This window comes from Acanthaster planci, linkage group LG18 (genome assembly GCF_054643075.1).
Source record: "Acanthaster planci isolate LZ-2023a linkage group LG18, COTS_SCS, whole genome shotgun sequence".
Taxonomy (NCBI): domain Eukaryota; kingdom Metazoa; phylum Echinodermata; class Asteroidea; order Valvatida; family Acanthasteridae; genus Acanthaster; species Acanthaster planci.
Genome location: NC_141794.1, coordinates 8,674,283 through 8,697,308, shown reverse-complemented (window position 1 = coordinate 8,697,308; position 23,026 = coordinate 8,674,283). Strand labels below are relative to the sequence as shown.

Here is a 23,026-nt window from a genome sequence, read left to right as displayed (position 1 = left end):
TCAGGGTTATCTCAAGGGTAATGGCAAACCTTAACCCTAAGATACCCTGAGGTAGCGCAAGCATTCCATTACTCTTTTTCTGCTCATATTAAGAGAAAACATTTGGCCGTTACACTGGGCTTCATTAAGCCTACCAGTGACCAGGGTTGAGGAACGCAATCTCGGAGTTCACAGCCAAATCCCAGGTTAGCACTGAAGTGGGAAACCAAGCAGGGTTAAGTGTTCCACAAGCAATCTCGGGGTTAAGGCACAATGAGGCATTGTGTACTTTGTGGTCAAAGGTTAAAGTTATGGCGCAAAATGTTGTTGCAACATTTGCGTACATACGGGGATGTAGGCCTATCATTATTTAATAATCATTACACATACATGTACATGTACGTACCCGCATTTTGGCTGTGTCATTGTAAGATCAAACGAGGTACAAAAGAGCTAAAATTGAAGTGCTTTGAACACTCAACTCCAACAATCAGGAATTTAGTTTGGAAATAAAGAGCAAAAAGCTGCAACAACAGTTAGTATTGGAAAACTGCAATGTGCAGTGCCAGAGCCGGTACACAACATGTTGACAATTGTCCACGCTACTTTGTTGAACACTTTTGTAGATTATTTTGACAGTGCATGCATAGTTAATTTCACGCGCACAAAAGGCCAAGCACTGTGGGACTAGCTTACGAGCTCAATTTCTGGTCCAAAATGTTGGGCCCTGTGAGTGTTGGCTAGAACTGGGAAATGGCACCGCATCAACTCAAGGCAAGTTTAACCCAGGGTTTACCAAAACTCCAGGTTAATGAAAGTAAAAGGAATGAAACCCAGGGTTAACGAACCCTGGTTATGAAAAGCTTAACCTGGGGCAGCAAATCTCTGGGTTAAACAGTTTGTAGTGGGAAAAGGGTATGACATGTTGACCACCTATTAAAAGCCCTCTGGTATGTAAAAATTCATTAACAGTGACCTGGTAAAGAAAATTCCTCCTCAGCTTGTCCTGAACAAATGCACAGATTCTTCTAAAGAAATTCCGGATTACGGGAGACACTCAAAGTCCACTAAGTGTCTCAGACCAGATTTGAGATGACTCCTAAGCAGTTTTGTAGTATTCGTATTCGAGTACTACTCGAGTACCGTTTTCAGAGTACTCGTACTCGTACTTGTACTCAGACATCCAAGTACTTGTACTCGAACTACAGTTCTTGTACTCGGGCTACAAAATACTCGGAACTCGACATCCAAAAACTGTACTCGAGTATCAAAGTACTCGTACTCGATTAACAGTACTCGATAAAAGAATCCTTTAAGTTAACTTACCACGGCCGTTGAAATAAGGTACAAAAATATCGACCCCAATGACCCGATATTCGATATGGTTCTGACAAAGAGAAGGCCGAACGTGGGACCATTAACTCATACGACCCATTCGCCGTCTGTGCGCGTACTTAACCAATCACGTACGCAAATTACATTGAGGTACTCCAGAATGGTCCTGCAATTTACTTAGGCTTTGGTAGTCTGGTTCCTGGACCCAAAAATTCTGACGAACCCAGCATACAGAAAATCACAGGAATGTGAATAATTGAGTCTGGAAAATAGACTTTGCCACGCCTTACATGTTGCGTCAACTTCTGCAACGCACGTGTAGTGACCGTGACATTGCTAGCCAGATTACTTGTTCTTGTAGCCAAGTCATCTGCATTCGGTGTTTCTTTTACACTGAGCTGAGTACGTGAAACAGATTTATTCTGAAATGTATGGTCTTCGCGTGTGTGCCAAAGTCAATGTAACTTTACTTGTTGATTTGGTGAGAAAGTTGTCTTGAAAACAAATTTTGTTGGGAGAAGAAAAAACTTCACAGAAAAATGCATTTTTAAAAATCAGGCAGGCATGAAACTTTGGTTAGATGGCGATGTGAACCTAATAATTTTACATGACTTTGATAGATCTATCATTTTTGTGAAGTGAGGCCCTAGATTATACCTGCAATCAAACCTTCCACCCAAGTACTGGTCAATGAATCCTTTCTGTGATGCTGAGGCACCTTCTGCTTGTTGATTCTCTCCAGCAACACTCACAGTCAACTGCTGTTGTAACAACCGTACCAACTGCACCCAACATTCATTTGCATCCTACATGTGCATGTAGCAAAGACAACAAAAAATTTTATGATAGGGTTGGGCACACTGTACAGGTGGAAAATAGCTCCTGGTTAATAATGTCAAGAGGATTTAACACAAATAAACAAAACGAGACGTGTTTGTGGACAAACATAGAGCTGTTTCAGAGTTTTTCATTTTTTCAGCTTTATCATTTTGTAAGGGAAAGTTTCTGCTGCTTTGTCTGAAATTCTCAGAGTAATCCTCAGGCAAACCACAGATAAGATCGATAAAAGTGCAAAGTGAATGAAATTCTCAGAGTAATCCTCAGGCAAACCACTGATAAGATCGATAAAAGTGCAAAGTGAATGAAATTCTCACAGTAATCCTCAGGCAAACCATTGATAAGATCGATAAAAGTGCAAAGTGAAAAAGACAAAGTCTTTCTCCGTAGGTTTTGTATACGACTTGCACGTGCACAAAACCTATGTAGAAAAACTGCAGCTTTAAAGTCATGTTACGTGATTTGCGTTCATATTGAAAAAAATTCTGAAATATTATTTGATATTTGGACTCGTGTATATTTGTTATAAAATGAAGATGAAAAAAAAGGTATGATTTCTCTTTCGTTCCCATAGTAATCCTCAGCCGAAGCTCAGGACTACTCTAGTCAGTAATATTGCGTAGTAGAAAAACATGTACAAAACCTATGGAAAAAATTTAAGATTCAAAATTCAGAAATAAATTATGTGACGGCATCATGACGTCATTATTTTAATGTCTTCTTAGCCTTAGGGTAGTTCCTTATTGTAACTTTGATGACAATCTAAGATTGTTAAGTCTATGGGAAAAAATTAAATATTCCAAAAAACAACAATAAACGAGAGAAGGCCGTGGTTGTGGACAACCACGCAGCTGCTTCGGTTTAAAATGGTTTTCAAAAGCTCATTGAATAAAATTATTACATAATGGCCAAAAATGGAAATAAAGCAATGGAAAGTTTACAATCCATGTAATCTCGATACATGTCACATGACTTATCATATAATGAGACGACCATCAGATGAAATCAAGTTCCATCTCGAAACCTCCTTTCTAGCAAAGTTCAACCCGATGGGACATGTACATGTTCTTCATGAAATATTGGGCTTTACAAAATGCACCTTTAAAGTCGTGTGACTTGTCACCCGATCATCACATCAGGTCAATTTGGGTCTAAAACCCTTCCCCTTCGAGCTACACACAAAGATTCCGCCCTATCGAACATGTACTTCTCAAGATACAGCAGTTTACACAGTGCCCCCAATAATGTCAAGTGACTTGTTAAGCGATGACATCACAGCAAGCCTTTTGCGAATTAACTTTGACCCAAATCTGGTACACTGACTTCTTTAAATTCACGTGAACATAACAATTTGATTTCTCCTTACTAAAACCACTGTTGCTATACCTTGTGATTCAGGGCAAGCTTTTGCTTAGTGACATAAGAGACGCCTTGCAACAATACACTGTTCTTAATGGATAAGGGCACAAAGGAACCAGTCCATTCCAGAGATGGTGGTCGCAATGTAAAAGCTTGCCCCGAATCACGAGGTATGGGAACAGTGTCTTTAGTCTGAGGAATTCAAATTGTTATGTTTATGTGCAGTCAGGTAACTCAGTGCACCAGATTTTATTCAACTTTAACTCGCATCAGGCCAATTTGGGTCAAAACCTTTTGCCTTTGAGCTATACACAAAGTTTCAACCAAATTGAAGATGTACTTCACAAGATATAGCACTTTAAAGAGTGTTCCTTTGATGTCACATGACTTGGCACCAGATGACGTCATCATCACATCAGGTCAGTCGTGGTCTAAAACCCTTCCCCTTCAAGCTATATACAAAGTTTCAATTCAATCGGACATGTAGTTCACGAGACATAGCACTATAAAGCGTGCCCCTTTAACCAAAATCTCGTAACATCTGAGCTCATATTGCTCGTACTGAATGTGCACAATTCAGTCGGGACTGGCAAATATGCTCGTCTAAACCGGAGTCTCGTCTTACGCGAGCTTGTATTACCAAGAGCCAACTGCAGTTGTGTTCTTTGGTGATGCCAGTGTCTTCAATTTACATTACAAAAGCCTTTCATTTCCTACGAGTACACTTGCAGTGGCAACATTAGGAAAAGATAGCAACATTACTACAAAACTCAGTTGGTTTGAAGAATACATACATGCAAACAGTAATACAAGTGATGACATAATGACATCATGATGTGCATTTTTACAATGTATTTCTGGTATTAAATGACCCCACAGATTCCTATAAAGTGCCACAGGCAAGCAAACCTGATGAAACCTGTAGAGAACAGACAATGAGGAGTATACGTAGTTACACTTTTAGTTACACCTGAGAGGAATATTCTGGGTAAAACCCACAGAATCAGGTAGGGAGTGAAAACCCAATCTTCATGTGGACTGAGCCAGGAATCAAACCTTTGCTGCAGAGGTAGAAGGCAAGGAAAGCACCACTATGCCCACGTGACTCCCCCATTCACAATGAAGTACGATTTTTTGGGCCATGTCCGCAACAGTTGTCTAGAGCTAGGTCTACGGCTATTGTCTACGGCGGCCATTTTGAAGTGCTGTCTAAAATGGTGTCCAGAGCTAGAGCTACGGCTATGACGTCATCAAAATCTAGACTGACTTTTATTGAGATGATATGTGATGAGAAAAGTGGAGTCAGGATGTAACTTGTTTTCCAAGTATGACAATGAGATGGGTCTGAAAAACTCTTTTCAGTGATTTCTCATTAATTTGATTAAACGACTTGGTTTTTTCCATCCTAAATTGAACTTTGTGACATCACGTTAGAGGGCATTTCTTACTTCTTCCAGTTTGTCTGGGATAGACTTGAGTAAACCTTTTGTGCATTTATTGTCCTTAGGCCTACTTTTAATTGAACAATTTGTGCACTTAAGAGTCAAACCACTACTACCTACTACTAGTGCTGAGAACATAGTCATCATGATGAACACAGAAAACCCAACTTTTCCATCCTCCATCATGGCTGTACTCCCCTGTGTTAGATTTTGAGTAGTGAGGGTATTAACATTACTATTAACGTACATGTACTCCCAATAGATGCAATAGGTTGGAAGAACATAATGTGAAGGGCTTGATGCTTATCAAATGATTAAGTCTAATGATTGTGTCTCTTTCCTAATACATTTTCTTCACTAGGGACTGAAGATGAGTGTTGCACATTTATAAACCTTCGGAATAAACATGAAGATAAATTCAAAAAAAGCAACAAGGTGCCACCCATGATGCTTTTATGTATGTTAGCAAGAAGGATTCAAGGACTTTTATGTACACATGAAAATCTGCATTGAATCTCTTAGTTTGCTTGAGTATTAGGGTCTTTAATTTTTGTTTCACCCTACGATTTCCCAGAAACAATCATTTTGAAATTTGGGAGTGTTGACATTTAGTGTGATAATACCTCTGATATAGGTTTTCCTCCACGATGACAATCTTGCTAGTAGGCACTGTGAGAGAAGTAATTGCATGTAGCAAGCTAACATCTATGCAGTTCTGGAAAGCATCTAGATCTGTGAGGATTTTCATTTGTATTTAGTGTTTCCTGATGAAATTTCTGAAGGGAGTCAAAGAAATTTACTTGATAATCAACTTTTCATCATTGACACATACATTTCTCAATTATTGTACAGAGTAATACTGAAAAAATGGACCTGCTGGTGAAAGTGTCCCCAGAACGGGCAAGAAGTGGACAAATTTGACCCAGAAGTATAAAGTAAAGTATCTTTGGAAGTTTCTTTGCTGGTAGAAAGCAGGACACTCAGATTGTACTGACCATGCATGGTTGGTTACCGGTGAAAGTAGTAGGGATAATGTGGAGCACGATGTACCATTTTACAGAATTGTTTTCAAAGGTACTGCTGTTCAATTACAACAAAAAGTCAATACATATGTAGCCTGCTGCAAAATGGTATAGCGCCATCTTGTGATGAACGAGACAGGGCGCCTGTTCCCTGACTCGCTTGGTCAGTAGGAACCACAAGCCAGGCTGTGCAGTTCCATCGGTTAAAACATTTTCTCCTTGGTTTAAACATGGTGAATGTTGTTGGTGATTTGATGTTATAGCATAATCACTGAGCACACAGGGGTCCAACGGCTTACAAAAGTAGTCACATGGGGCAGCTATTTCAAAATGATTAACCTTGCTTGAAGTTTTAATGGTAAGCATATTTAGCCTTGTGTATGTGGAGACTACACAAGAGCATTTGTTCTACAAAGATACTGAAATTAAGGATGAAGTAAATCAATTGACTGAATAAACATTGCTTTATAAACAAAGAACACTCCCATAACAGCATAATGTCCAACGTGTACTGCCCTGTTAAACACTTTCTCAAGTTAATTTGAAAGCACAATGACACACCAGGAATAACCTTTCAGAAAAAGGGCAGTTGTGTTTAATACAAATCATTTTTGTGCGAAAACAAGCAGCGAATGTGGGGACAAACTACTCCGATCTTGTGAACCGACCTATTTATAGTTGTCATTTTCTTATTTCAATAAAGGAACTGAAGCATCCACCAACCGGCTCAGGCATGGCAGATGGAGAAGAGACACCCGTATCACAGCAGTTTCTTGATGATATGGACAAGGGTTTGGGGTCAAAACCTATCATTGATCCACTATGCCTGGTTTCTTCACTGGAAGATATCCCAGAGAAGGCTAACCTGACACAACACAATGAATCCCCACCACCAAAGAAGAAAAAAGTGCCAATCTGAATCATGACTCTGAGATTCTTCAGATGCTTAAGGAGCAAAATCAGCTTCTACGTCAGCAAGAGAAAGAGATCCACGACCAAAACAAAATTTTGATTAATTTGATGGAGCGCCTTGTAACTACAGTTGAAATTAAGTCAAATGAAAAGTAGATACATGAAGTTCAGTTTTGTTATTTGTAACGGCAGGTGTTTATTTTGTTCTGAAACTTACTGTTTTTGTTTTAATGTCGATAGCACATGCTGGTGGCCAATGAAGTAAAAACAAGTTTTAACTTTACATGTCATTTTGAAGCAGACAACATGGCAAAGCTCCTTCTTCATGAAAGAGTGAAAAACACAATATTTTTAACAGAACCTTCAGCATGGAATAAGTAATTACCTAAGGAAAATTTACAATGACATTGTGCAAAGGAAGTCTCTCTTCTGTGAGTGTGGTGATTCTGTAAAAAACCTGTGTGCTTTGCTCATCTTCTGGTGAAGGCTGATAAGCATTCTCCAGAAGACAAGCAGAGAACGCTGCATGAAACGACGAGTGACCACTGGCTCTTTTACAGAACCACCGCACTTACAAAAGAGAGAATTTCTTTGCAAGGTGTCATGGTAAACTTCTAAAACTATGCATAGCATCAAGTTTTACCTATATGTACTATATAGTTTACAGGGCCCCCTATACAAGTGAGACATGGGTTTGAAAGTTTGAGGAAAATCCTTTGGAAAGCTAAAATGTAATCATGCTCATTAACCCCTTCGCTATGGATGACTGCTACTACCGCACCTTTGTGTGAGCATTAGTGCATACCACACACACAGTCTATTCACCATGCAGCTGCTGGTTCAATGGGGCCTGCTGCTGGACAAAGCCCTCCATTCAGGGCATGCCACAGCCCAGCATTACGCAATGTACTAATTTTAGGCACTGCAAAAAGAAATTGGAAATGCCAAAGCAAAACAAGCACATATATACATTCCAAATCTATCAAATCCTCAAAGAACGAAGTCAACTTATCAAATAATGGAAAGTTTTATACCCTGTAAACTGTATACATGTAGCTACCTTTAGAATGGAAAGATTTAGATATCCTCAAGAATGCTAAAAAAAAGCTAGGTTCCAAATTGTGAAGTTGCTAGAAAATGCAAGTGTTAATATCTAAAAATGATTTGTAATATAGTTTCATAAATTAAATAAACAAATTCTCAATACCTCACATGTTTTTGTGAAAATACTCCTCCATCTTGTCAAATATCTAAATATGTCCTGTTGTTTGCAAAGCATGTGCAAAAATGTTTAAGGGAAAGTATAGCTAGACTTAAATTCAAATATCTAAATATGTCCTGATTGCAAAGCAGGATTCATTGGGAGTACTACAGTTTTAAGTTTAACATACAGCTCATCAGAAGTTCTCCCTTCATTCTCATACTAAATTAGTATACTTGTATATTGCCATCTGTCCAGTCATAAGAAAAGACTGTGAAATGTTGATGTGCATCAAGAATGCATCTTTCAATATTTAGTGATATATATATAAACCACCAAAAATGAAGATGCACAGCTAGGCATTACATATATAACTGCCATACATATTCCAGTCATTTGATTGATGGAATACGGAGTGACATTCATTATTCTTGCCATTCATGCCATGTCGGGTACAATTCACCCATGTGCGAATGGCCAAAACCAAGGGTTAGGATGATCCCTGTGTCCACAACAAATATGTACATGTAATTATGATTGAAAGGCAGCATGAGTGCAGCACACAGTGCTGATGGAGAATAAACTTTGGTTGAAAAGTTATTGGGATTTGAAATCACTTGGCATTTAATAAAAGATAAATCAAATGACAAGGATCCCTTCAGTTGGGGCCTACTAAACAAATAATGAATGTTTTTCACTTGTGCAATGGTTAGAATATTTTCATTCGTTGATGGATGAATTGTGCGTCTCGTCGAATGGAACATTCCATCACTCAATTCATGAAAATATTCTTTGTAAACCTTCATTATTTGTCATCAGTGTTTTGCAGTTTATGTGCAGAATCAAGTGATAAATTACATGTACGTAGTACATGCAAGTCTGTTTCCTTGCTCTAGTCTTAGTTGTGAAGACTGTAGTATCAGCCCTGATATTAAATAAATTTTTGTTAACCTTGGTCTTTGCTACTGGGGTGACTGGCATGATGAAGCTTTAGGCCCGCTTTAAATTTTGAAATTCATGTAGTTACATGTAGGCCTACTACGTTGCCCCGACGTCCATGAACATCGTGAAAGTTTGAGACGCGAATGTTGAGCTAATTTTCTATTATTCATTATGATAATGCACTGAATTGCTGCTTAAAAAAAAAAATAACAATATCTATCATATCATCATCCATCCTGAATATTGATTGCTGGCCAGTGGTAAACAAACATTGCACAACGAGCAGACAATAATTCTGTTACTTCATACAAATAAACTCTAATAACACTTGAGGGCGCAATACATAGCCGTAGCTGCATCCGAATTCAATATGGCTAAGCGCTTCCTGAAACACAGTTGCAGCTGTAGACCTACACCATATCGTTAGGCAACCGTTTTGGACACGGCCTTTGTCTTTGTCCACAAAAACAGATTAGCGACAGAGACACGACATGTATCCTGTAGTCCAGTGGGTATGAGCTATTAAGTGGTACTGAGGTTGTAAGCAGTACCGGAGGACTTGAAACTGTCATATGTCTTGGGGTTTTTTGTGTCCTCCCTTATGAATATGCACATGCAAATACATGTATATGGCTACACGTACCGGTAAGCTGCAAAGTGGAGGAAAGTCATCGTTTCAAAATTAAATTCACCTGTTGTTGGAAGACACCATGTTCATTCTTTTCTGCAAACTGTGGGAAGGCAATGTGAAGAAGATGTAATAGAAATATTGGTGGAATTCCATCAGTGGCCTTTTCCATGGCATCAAATAGATCCCTCATGGCAGCTGTAATTGACTCTGCTGGCTGAACACTTGCCATAGCTTGATTAACATGACCATCATACCTATGAAAACAGAGAATTAAGTCAACCTACTAGTGTGTGTGTATAAATGTTCTGGTAAACACATTTAACATGTTACATGTACATGTATTAACAAGTACATGTAACAGTTACCAGTGCATCCCATCAATAATACACGTTAATTCTCATGAAGTGCCTTGAAAATGATTTGAACAATTTTCAGAAGCTCTCTGAATGCTGTAAAACTTGGTATAAATTCTGACTGTATCATTATCACATACCAATTCTGATACATGCAAATACCTGTACAAGGAAAGAGCACTGAAGGGTGCACATGTAGCTTACTTTGGGACGACTTTTGAGACAAAAACATCTTTAAAGCTTTATGATTTTGCCCTGCAATTTTTAACTTGATCTTTCTATATCGGAGAAGGATAATTATCACATCAATCTTAATTCTTTACTGTTCTAACTTTTATCTTTTGAGCACTGCAACAAAAAGTCCCAGAACAAGGAATTTTACTTTGGGGGCTATTGACGGTTATTATTCTCATTTCAATTTAATTCAGTACCATGTAATTTGAGGACAAGTTTATTTGGCAATATGGTTCCCACTTCCCCAACATTAGCTCCATTAACCACTTCCGGCCGGGGGGACCGTTTTTTCTAGCACCTACATGTAGGCCTCACTTAACTGGACAAAAGAGCTGGGCCTTGTAATAAAAGGCCATACTCAGCACAAAAGTGCTGAGCTGCTGGAATTGCCAACATTTTTTCGGTTGTCAATATCGAAGGAAATCCGTCCTTGTTTTGAAAGATTATACCACTATTTGTGGCATTCAGCGCAAGCGGATAACCACTGGGGGCAAAAGCTCTCCAGCAATGAGCGATACAATACTGCTGCATGCTAATCTGGCCCCTATTGCAAAGACGCCAGCAGTGCACTGTGCTGGTTTCGGGAACAAAAGAAACTGACATACATGTAACACTGCATAATCTGGACTCTTTTTACAAGGCTGCAGGCCTGGCTGAAATAGATTTCGTCTGTCAGATTAGAGTAGCCACCAGACAGCCATTTGTGTGGATGTAAACATCCATTAAATGAAATGATGAATTTTTGAAAATTTTGAAAACTAAAAATCTTGAAAATTGCCCGTACATGTATGTGTGCACTGCATTTTTCAAACCACCCGGCAGCAAGTGGTTAACAACCAAGCAGCTAAAATTTCAAATATTTGATACAGATTACAGCTATGCATATAATTAATGCTGAATATCTTCCTAAAAAAAGAATAAATGTGCCGACGTGTAGTCTCAAGGGCATTTACCATGTACATTACGTAGTTCACATGGAACAAAGACACTGGTGTCTCTGAATACATGAGATATACTCATATTCAAAGTCACAACTCACAAATCAAGGTCTTCTCCTTTTTCCACTTGTCTTGATCAGGCACACATTTACATGTACCCACTGTCAAGCAAGTGAAGTTTAGATCCTTTGATGCTAGAGTTTATTGGGTTTGTTTTGAATTGCGTTACATATTTTTGGGTGTTGATGTTGGTTGATTTCCTTTTTAGGAAGGGTAAATGAATATTTGAGGCATGCCACACATTAACTGAAATCACAAAACAATTTCCTGTCATGAACACAAAAAAAGTAGGAAAAACAAAGTCAAATTGATGTTGGTTTATCAGATATGTGTACAGGTAGGTCAAATTCATTCGACTAAGTTACCCAATAGTTAACTCTACCAAAAAGGGGGTGGATGAGTGAGAAGAACTACTCACAGTCAGGACATGTTTCAATTGGGTATAAAAATATGGTCTCCAACAACATTCCTTTAAAAAAAATGGGGGGCTTACATACATATTTAAACATGACACAGTCGGTTTCAAAAAGGACATTACAAAATTATAACTTATTTTATGCATAATTTGACAACAGACTATTCTCCCTCAAATAATGGTAAAGGCCTAAAGCAGCTGGTTGTTTGTAAAAATTGGAATTTATTCAACATATCAGTATATTAGGTCTTTTTGTTCTCACTCACACTTGGAGAATGTTTAAATTAAGTATGAAAATACCTACATGTATGCAAAAATGAATCTATAATCATCCATCTCTTAATTAAAGTAAAATGAAATGCAGACCATTTACAACATGAAGGGTTTGGGAAGGACTGGTTTTGTTGTTAGTTTAAGAGAACACACATACGAAATTAAGTTGAATTCCACATAAAGTGACATAATCCCCTAGTTCTTGAATGTTTCTTGAAAGAGGAGTTTTGACTTCGAAAAAATCCCTTTGTTACCTGAGTGATGACACAGTTTTACTTTCATGTGATCTCTTCCACACATTTCTGCTTGTAGGAGAGCTTGTCTTTTCCATTTCCAATCTGATGTCATTTTGCTATTCCATCATAAACAATAAGATGTAATGACAAACACAACTAAAACATGTTTTAAATGCTCTTAGAGAAACAAAGACTTTTTTACCACCAAACGTTACCTTTTAATCAACTTTTTTATGTAGAAATAAGATTAGAATCATCACTTACAGAATGATATTTCACATGGAGTTCGAGTAAATCTCACTTGTCCTGGGTAAAAATAGTTCAAATAATTTCACCACTCTGAAATCCTCAACTGCATCCACATTGAGAGACAAACCCACATGTATGTGTATTTTCAATTACTTAAATTACAAACTTACTTTTTCAAGGACTCTCTCAGTTCTGGAATGCTACGCAGACACTGCACGGTGGAGTTCAAGTAGCAGGTGTTACCCAAGTTCTTCAAACCAGCTGACAACTCAAACTGTACTTATCAAGAAACAACCATGTGTGATCATTCAAATTAACTTCACTCCTTTCTGGAAGTTATAGCAATTAACTTGTGTGCATAACTGTTCAGTGTAGCTTTAAAAATTAAAAAAGTCCCACCCCATTCTGAATACACATCTACTAGGGTAGAGGTGTTTCAGAGGAAAAATCCAAATTGTTCAGTGGAACACCTGCAACACAGAGTAGCCCTTGGGCACCTTCAGCATAAGACCTATGCCAATAAGTACTCTGTACTGGTCAGGCTGGACGTTCAAATATTAACTAGAAATCCTTCTTTATGCAAAACAACAAAAGAATGTAAGGACCCCAGAAACAAACAGTACATGTGCTGGTAAATGTATGAAATGTTTTCAAGCTACAGTTTCATGTCAATTATTTCCTGCTACCTCCCGAAGAAATATTAATTTGGGGACACAATCTTGTACATGCACATGTATTAGCAACCTGTTAAAAGTTTCATCATGTCCTTTCTCTTGCTTCAAAACTGCACGAACAAATTTATCAACTCATCTCTAGTATACTCCTCTATACTTGTACCTTTACCACAAACACTTTGAAACATACCGCAGTTGCTAGTTGCTCATCTGTCATATCTTCCACAAAAAGTGTCTTTTGTGTTGGGGCTTCAGGGAGAGCTTCAGCCGATCCCATCACAAGAAAGGTGACACCCTCAATGAAGTAACAATAAATATTCCATATGACCATGTAAATAGTACAACCACAATGGTTACAAGTAAACATATAACTCTGGTTGACATGTAAAATGCTGATGATTTTGTATCCAATTTACTGAGATTCAAGTAAATGACTTTTACCTGCTTATCGCAGGTACACACTAATGTACATTCAAATTGGTTACACTTATTCTTTATGTACACGTACATGTACTTTCTTAGGTTTTTTCAAACATAGTTCTAATCCAATTTTGTGAAAAAAAAACACAAAAACCAGATGACAATAAAAGCACCATGAAATACTCTATAATAATGAAGCACACGTACAGTATGTTGGGTTTGTAGCTCTATGGTTATATGAATAGATACAGTGCCATGAATAACAGTAGCAGAAGATGAGATGCAACTCATCCACATGAATCAGAGTTTTGAGATATGAGCCACAATACCATAGGTTCCAATGGGTGGAAAATCTGTTTTTATCAAAAGCACGATAAGAAAACATTCATCTACTCGATTTAGAAGGGATTTTTTTGACTCTCCAATATTTTCTACATAAAAATCTGTAATACGGTACATACATTGTAAAATGAAAAGTCTGACCTACATGTACGAGTTGTTCAGTGTTGGTTTGAACTTCTTCAATCCTTAAAATGACCTGCTTGTTCATTTAGAGGGCTTGTTATGACTCATGAAATCTTAGAATGAAAATATATATTCCTTTTTACATGTAATTAGTGCTTGCAAAAAAACTTTGTTAAGACTTGTAAATTTCCTTTTGGAAAGCAAAGGTTTGCTTCATTAATGTTCCGACAACTGGAAAGTTTATACATGTAACTAAGATTGCATATATACATGTACATGTATGTTTACTAAGGGAATAGAGAAACAAATAGCATACGGTATCAGCTCAGTGGTGTATCCAGCTTTTGGTATTAGGGAGCAGGATTTGTTGCAGCCATGGGTTGGATTGGTTTATATGCAGTGTGCATACAAGTGATACTGGTGTGAAAAGACCAAAAGGTGCCAGGCAAAGCCGGCCAAACTACATGTATGATAGGTTGAATGAGCACATACATGTAAGTGGGAGTTGTGACTGATTCTTTCTGTTTATTCATCTGCAATCTAAAATGTTGTTAAATGGAATCAACACAAACTTTACTCAGATGTTTTCTAACAGTTTTTTGGTAAGTCAGCAAAGGGAAAGGGTGTTTGCCTTTCTAAAATATTGTGTTGACATTTGCAGGGCCAGTTTGGGGTAATAAAATTGACAAAATGGAACCGAATATCGGCAATCAGTGGTCATGTTGTGGGTGCCTGGGCACTCGGCAAAGCCCTGGCCATATACATGTACTATCATTATGAAAAGTACCTACATCTTTAACTTTAAACCCAGTCCATGATTCCTTGAGAGTTGCTCCTTTCAGCATGACCTTTTGTCGCTCAGGCTGTACTCCTGTTAGAGCAAAGATCTGTGCCTTAAACACATCTGGAGATTCATCTACACAGCATTCAATATCACTGAACTTTTCCTTGCCCCATTTGATATTCACTGTTGAAATAAAACAAATAAAGAGTTACACTGTACATGTAATTGCAAAGTTATGATTCTTTCTATTTAAGGGGTCCAACGGGAAACACACAATAATAAACTCTGAAGGGGTTGTTTAATAAACTGCAAGGCAACACATTTGTTTTCATAATGAGAGTATAAAACACTACTACAAAATTAGGATAAAGCTAAACATTTGCTTTTTCTTACTTTGCTTTTGAAGACAATAACGTGTGGCCATAAACCCATCATTTTGAGAAAAAGTGGGACAAAAACCTCCATGTACTGTAGCATTTAATTGTGCTGGATTCTGGAATGTTTGATTTAACCTATTCACGGTGGCATTATTTAGCACTGAAGCCCCAACTGTGTGACGTTGGCATTTATGGAAGTCGGTAGGGGGTGATAGAGGTTTTGGTAAGTCTTTGGAATTGTTGAGAACTGTATTAATCTTACTAAATTGACGGGCATGGAGCGTTAGAATGATGATTCCGTCCAAAATTGTAAAAGACCAATACTGAGATATGGCGATTTGAATTTTCTGAAAATGGGCATTGTTCGTTCTTTTTCTTAATGGAGATCATGGTTAAAGTAGTGCCACATTTTGTGTGTTTACAGCAGTAAACAAAACGATAAACAAATTGAGTCACAGAAAACATCTCTGTTGCTCATTTATTTTCAGCCGTTCTTTTTTGAATCAACAAAATTGTATGCACAGTGTATGTTGTACACATAAATCTATGTGTGGAATATTGTTTACAAATAGGGTTGCCATGGAAACACGGCTATTTACGTTTTTCCTCAATTGGTTGTAATGAGCCCCAATTTTACAGTTCAAACTTCATAATATTAATGAAAAACTGATGAATCACCCTGACTTGAAATTGGATTAAAATTGGGATTACGATTAATGAGTTATTTACGGCAGCATTTGTTTACTAATTTATAGTGTAGTAAACAATGTAGTAAACAAATTGAAGCTTCCATATCTTCGGATATGAAAATGCTAAACGGATCCTGTTTTCACTATATTCCAATAGATTAACATCTCTTTCCAATTTTAAGGATTCATAACAATTCTAAAGGTAGATTATTGGACAAGGTTGCCATAGAAACAGACAAAAAACTTTGTATAAAATAAGTTAATTTGCCTTATCTTTAGACATGAAAAGGCGAGAAAATTGCCATTTTCTTTATGTTAGCCATTTTTTTTCTGTTTCCAGTGTTTAAGTGGAATAGAAAAGTATGTTAGCCATACTTTTCTTTTTCCAATGTTTAGATGTACAGTATTACTGAAAAGTATGCTTAAGCCTAATACTGGCAGTAACCAGTTGCCATGGAAATGATTAATTCAGCTGAAATTTTCATGGTGATAGCAACAGCACAGTTTAAGAAATTTTAACTTCAGATCAGGGACCATTTTTAACAGTACATGTATGTACACAATGATATTGCATTTTTCTTGTCACATTAAACCCTCAACTGGATAAAACATTAGGAAGATAATAAAATCTAAAATCTTAAACAAGTCAAATTCTAGAATCTTTGAAGTTTGACATACTTCAACGTTTCTGTTTGGTTCAAATGAACCATCTATTTATTACCACACAGTAATTTAGTGCAGTTGGTTGCCCTGAAGTATGTATTAATACAGACAAATGTTCGGGTAGCCAAGAGCATACATTAAGAGATTCAATGCATTTTCTAAAACGAATGAGTTTTGTTTCACGTACATGTACATGTGTATTCAGGGCCATGAACTGTAACACAAAAGTAATGCATTGCTCTACGGATGACATGTAAATGAACAGTATGCATGTATTGAAATTGTTCACACATCCCATGTGATGAATACAAATAAAAAGGGACCTGTATTATGTAACAAGAGCAATAAAGTGATATTAAAACTATATATGCATGTACATGTACATGCAATACATGTGCATCTTGGTTCATTTTGACAGAGTTTAGTTTCAAATCCAATCACATTTATATTTTATAATCCTAACTTCATCTCACATTCTTACTTCTGGCTTGTTTTTGAAAGGAAAACACGGTTAATTCTTCAAAGTTGCTGGAAAGTAAGTCAGCTTTCTAAGCACCAGCTGTGGTTTCATCTGTTTAACTGTAAGAAGTTAACTACTGGTAGGTGAACCAGTTCCTTGCATGATTTTATTGATTTTCTCTGATACAGCTTAGTTTTCTTATTGCTGACACTTAAGAATATTAAGGCAAGAATGAAGTTTACAGAAGTCCTAGAAAGAACAATTTCTTTATGTACAAGTAGGTCTACTTTGAGGATATTGGCATCCATTATGTCCTACGATCAGAAATTGAAAATGAGGAGTGAATGCAGACCCTTTTCAACATACAGGAACAATGGTGATAAGAACAGATTCAGATGCTGTTTAATATTGAACACATTGAAATGCATTATTTTCTCTTTATGTAGTTACGGGTGGATAACGGATTAGGAGGGAACAATTTCCAAGTTGCCATCTCTGTAATCCTCAACAAGTTTGTATGAGTACACAGCTTCATCGTCATCTTATGTGATGTTGAACCAGTGAGGAAACCCAGGAACCTGACTAATGACTTCACCCGTGTACATCTGTCTCTCCCCATCCTCAGAAGCAAAGTAGTGGCTGACAGTTTTACCGACTAGCAATGGAATTGTTACATTCATGTCATCACGTGTGGTTGTTTGAACTGACTCCCCATCGGCTAAAGAAGTTGCTGCATCAATAAACAAATTGTTTAAACAATGCTGAAATTGTTTCTGCCATTGAAACTAGGAGGTGAAGTCCACAGAAGAAATTGTTCATTTCAATCAACTTTTGCTTGGCAGTCTTGCTTAAAGAATCCCAGTTATCTGTTATTTTAGGAAGGCATGACTCTCAATAAGACTGGAGGATTGCATTTAACTTAGATTCAGTAGCAGCACGATCACTCATTGTGTTCTTAATCTCACACAGTATTTTAGAACCTACATCATCTTTTCCATGGCAGATGTCTGTGAGATCGTCTTGAATCTTCTTAAAAGTTGTAAGGGTATCCCCAGCACTTTTTGAAACCATTTCTCTTAAACCTAAGACAAAGTTGATATACTCTGCATCAGTAACTGTGTATGTCATGTAAACATCACCCTGTTTTGGCGTTTCATCCAATCCTGGCCCGCCACAACTGAGTTGGGATGCCCATTACTTAGAAGGAAATGGGCTGTTTAAAAACGGACAGAAAAAGAAGACTTCATAATTCCAAATATCTGCTGAATAGTTTGTTTTATTAAAGGAATCTTCTTTCAATAAATCATAAAATTGAAGGATATTAATACATTAAGCATACAGTGTTAACATATTATGTAAACAAATAAAGATTGTGAAAAGGCAATTACAACATAAATAGAAAAGAATTAAAACTAAACATTCAAATGACTTACCAAGCAACAGTAAAGCAAACCAGAATGTTTGGGGCATTTCATATGACAAACATCCACCATACAAATGACCACGTCTTTTTCTCGAAGATTTTTAGATGTAGAGCTCCACTTATTAAAAAAACTTCGAAGAAATTTTTCAAAATTTCAGTTTTCATTCAAAATATAAAGTAAAAAAAAAACTTGGACAGAACACTCAGATATGAAAAACATAATTTTAACTTAAATGAGACGGTGTAATTTTTTTAAATACATTAAAGTTAAGTCTTTTGTCCTTCCTATTCAGCCTTTCTTTCTTGGAAGTCTCATAAAATTATTCCTCTCCCAGGTTCATTCATCATTTCACCCATGGTGTGCATGTCGACAGTCATTTCATATTCCAAAAAAAATTAACATCGACATATTCATGTATAGATGTAAGAGCTGATAAATGTTGGTTTCAAAGTCATTTCCCCAAACAAATCTTCATCAAAAATGATGTTACACGAAATGCAAAGGTGCGTGAAAAAAGCTCCCCGCTGCGTGCTGTACGAAACAACGCGGCTACAACAACGTGCGCACACGATTGTTGACGGACCGTGCGACGCGTTGGTCCCATGGCGGTCACTCGGCGTGTTACGCTAACTTATTTCGCTCGGCGGTCAAATGCGCTCACAGTCTTTTATACAAATCCAAATGATTAAGGGTATTTATAACCTGAAAATTTCAAAAATGGACACTAGTTTCTTGTATATACGACAGAAATGCTCCAAAAGCGCTTGTAGAAGAACCAACCTCCTTTTTACGGCCGTATTTCGAAGAAAAATCGGGCGAAGTGCGCCAAAACTTCGACGAAGTGCTGACGGAAGTCGTCAGCTTGCCGTGTGTGAAAAACGAAGCGATTTGAGAATGGTGCTGTGTGGAAGAACCGGTTCAAACCGGATAGTTCCGGTTTGGAGACGCGAAACCAAACTTTTGTACACAAAACTGTACGTGCGCAGATGATGTGCGCAGTAGACCGTTGCGGTCCCTACTACTGGTGATGAACCCCCCGACTACAGTGTAATTCAAAAGTTTACTACAATTAAAAAAGGAACAGAACTGAAGACTTTTTACAAGTTACCTACATGTATATCTTGCATGTACATTAGTGTGGGTGTTACCACAAATAAGACAAAATGTGGACTCGACTGAGTGTGCTGCAGAGTGTACAGTAATTTAAACTCTGTGCGGCTACAACCATGACAAAAAATACAATACAACTTCAAGTACAAAATGGTTTACGATAAGATATCCACTGCCATGACTGCCTTTCCGGAAACTGTTTGATTAATATAAATTTCTCACCTTTACATGAGGCCATTTCTAAAACGGTTAAAAAAATTTCCTTGCAAAATCACACTCAGATTGCCGCTGAAAAAAGATCTGGGACACAAGGGAGAAAGCTAAGATACACACACACGTTTGACATGTATGACATGTGATCACTTTATGCAATCACATGCATGATCTTCAATGGACGTCTGGGGTTCATACAGGATGTTCCGGAGCCAGACGGTAAATTGGGCTCCATTTCCCACATATCATGCACCGTGTGGATAGGCCCTATTGTATACGGTGGCCCTGGAGGGACATCAAATATTGCAAATATATTTACACATTTGCGGAAAATTTGCGATGTCACACATTTTGTGGCAAATATTTGCAAAGATTTTTGCGATGTTTGATGTTCCCTCAGGGCCACCATGATCGTGCTGCAGTCACTGATCTCCAGAGATCAGTGCGTGCTGTCTTCTCGAAAGCTGCTCCGCCATTAATTTATGTTGATGCATTATGCATAATTAATTAACTGGTCACTATGCACTCATTGCACGCCTGCATTTATTCATAATTCGCATACGGGTACATAGTGCGCTATAATTTATAGCGCGAAACAAAGAAAAACTATAAGCTTCCCCGGACGGTTCCACCATGGTTGGACCAAGCCACGCTTGTCACATGATGCCATCGGCTAAACCACGTTTAAATTGCATTAATTGTCCCATGCTTCATGTCTTCATTGTACGCTGCGCTGTGACGAATGACGAACGCCATGACGAACACCTTGACTAAAGCCATAGGGTAACCACGAGAGACTGAGCTAGGTAGGGATTGCTAGGGGTATTCACGGGTTGTGCTTAGCCCAAGTCGCCAGGTGTAGAGGGTTTCTGGAACACATTTAGAAGGGAGCTATGAGCGCTCTGGGAGGTGGGCGCTTGGGTTGTGGGCTGGGACTGGAGCTGGGGATGTGGGCTGCGACTGGGGATATGGGCTGGGGATGTGGGCTGGGGTCGGTAGAGAAGGAAATACAGCGTGTATTTCAGAACCATTCTATTCCCCTACTACTGTTTTCAACAGTTACAATCATTTGTTATTGTTTTTAGTTATAGTAAATTGTTGTAGAATAATGATGTGACCCTGCTTTTTAGGAGTCAAAAAATAGGAAAGGGCGCTCCGGCTAAGATTTCTTGATGTCGTTTTATTTCTGGAAAACGGGAACTGTGTAGAGGAAATAAAAACAAGTCTTTCCTCGTCTCTGGTCAGCATTCGAATAACGCTGACAACGTTGAACGTGCTCCTAAAAGGTTGCTGAGAATACGATGATATCATCAAGATCATCAAGCAGCATTGTTGAGTAGTTCTGATCATCAAAGCATATTTGCTGTAGCTGTCGGAAGGTCACAGGAACATTGTGAAGACCGAATGGCATACGGTTACATTCATAGAATCCCATTAGGGTTGTAAATACTGTCTTGGGTTTATCATTTTCGTCAACCTCTACTTACCAGTAACCAGATTTAAAATCTAATGTAGAGAAGGGAGTGGCTTTCCCAACGGCATCTAATGCATCCTCAATTTGCGGGAGTGGGAACACATTACGGACTGTTTTGCTATTCAGTTGTCCATAATTAATGCAAATCTGCAAAGAGTCATCTTTTTGTGTATTATCACGATGGGAGATGCATAAGATCTGCAACTACGCCTGATAGCTCCTGACTCCTCCCTTATCAGCAAATGTTCTCGTACTGCTTAGTACTGAGAGGGCGCAATCCTTTGATGTGGAAGACGAAAAGGCTGATCGTCAACCAATAGGATGGTGTGCTTGATTGCAGTGGTGCGGCCAAAACCCAAGAATTTTTACAGATCACACTGAAGTTCTTTGGAAGGAGATATTCAAGCTACTACTTCTGAGTTTCATCTTGAAGGAGAGCACTCGACAAATCGAGAGATGGAATTGTGGTAAAGACCTCTGCCGGGTGTTCGCCGCCTTGCTGATCGGGACATTACCACTTGTTTGGTTTTAATGTTTGACAGCTTCTGGACCTGATGTTGATTTGACAGTGTCTGGCTACTTGTCTGACACCAGTGAGTGAGATGTGTCCACTCTCTCATTAACTCGAAGGACTGAAGGGTAAATGCCAGATGGGTATTATGATTGGTCTGGCTGATAAATTACAGAATTGGACCGGGACTCGACGGTCAGGGCCAACTTCTGCCACAATACTTCCGACTTTCACACATGACATATTCTGGGGAAAGCCTTCAACCACTGCTGTAGAGGTATTTCTGAAAGACCACGTCATCGTCTTTCCCGGTAGGTGTTACACGTGAAACCTACCAATGTACTTTGTGTTGCCAATTCTTCCTTGTGCATCACCTAGTTCAGATACTTTAGTGTTAATGAATGCGGTGTACCATGCCTTGTTCTGTGCTTGGAGGAACTGTATGAATTCAGGACCTTTGGTCAAGTTCTGGTCTTGTCTGGAAGCTCGGATGACATTAGTTCCGATGAGCAGTGGTACACGCTGCCGATAGAAGTCGGTAGTAGTCTGACGGGGACAACAAAAGCTGGGATCTCCTCGTAGACAACGTCTAGGATCGTCAGAGTGATTGGAATAACTCCAAGGTGGGGTACCTTCTGTCCATTTGCACCTTTGATGGAGATATCAACAGGGGTAAGCTGGATTTCACAGAGTATGGGGTGTTCTTTCCACAGGCTTCCGTAATGGAAGTGATTTGGAAGCCTGAGTAAATGAGAACTATGTAGAGTATACCATTGACTTCGACTGAATCTTCGTTGTTGGGACCAATGAGATTCTGATACTCTGGTTAAATAGTGCTTGGTTCTAGAGATGGAAGTAAGATCTATAGGGCTTTGGTGGTTGCTGGTGGTGTCCGCAGCGGTGACAGACGTAGACACGATCAGTTTGGTCGTCTGCTCTTGGGCGCTGACGAGGTTGGTTTCACTTTGTCGATATCTGCTAGATTTTCTTTGCAAATTGACGTTCAGAAGCAAATCTTGCAGAGCCTCATTACTCACTTGTTGGGATTTCTCAGCAGGTGGGCTTTGTGTTGACACTGCTTTGAGACACCTTTGTTGTGAAGGACAGGATTGTGATCAGGCTAGTTGTGACTGCGACTTTTGGTCAAATTTGAAGACAGACGCCACTCTTAACTCGCTCTCTATATATCTGTTGTAACTCCATCTGCACTTCTCGAAAAGTCATGTTCCTGGGCTTCGTGGGTGCAAGTTGCTGACTCACTTTCTCATCTCCAACTCCCCTCATGAACTACTGAGTCAGCATCCTGTAGCAGGTTGGAAGAGGTCATCCCCGGTTGATTCGTTC

At 38.5% G+C, this 23,026-nt stretch overlaps 1 protein-coding gene across 4 annotated transcripts in view; it reads right to left on the bottom strand.

Moving 5' to 3' along the window:
- Positions 1–19,866, bottom strand: part of usp14 (ubiquitin specific peptidase 14) — a 62,125-nt gene extending 42,259 nt beyond the window's left edge. For all 4 annotated transcript variants that reach the window (XM_022252105.2, XM_022252106.2, XM_022252107.2 and 1 more), the window contains exons 1-6: positions 19,707–19,866; positions 14,769–14,944; positions 13,283–13,387; positions 12,589–12,692; positions 9,722–9,914; positions 1,972–2,120 (exon numbers count right to left, since the gene is read on the bottom strand). In XM_022252105.2, coding sequence (XP_022107797.1) covers positions 1,972–2,120; positions 9,722–9,914; positions 12,589–12,692; positions 13,283–13,387; positions 14,769–14,944; positions 19,707–19,722 — 743 coding nt within the window. In that variant the 5' untranslated portion in view covers positions 19,723–19,866. The remainder of the gene's footprint in view (positions 1–1,971; positions 2,121–9,721; positions 9,915–12,588; positions 12,693–13,282; positions 13,388–14,768; positions 14,945–19,706) is intronic.
- Between the last annotated feature and the right edge of the window lie 3,160 nt (positions 19,867–23,026).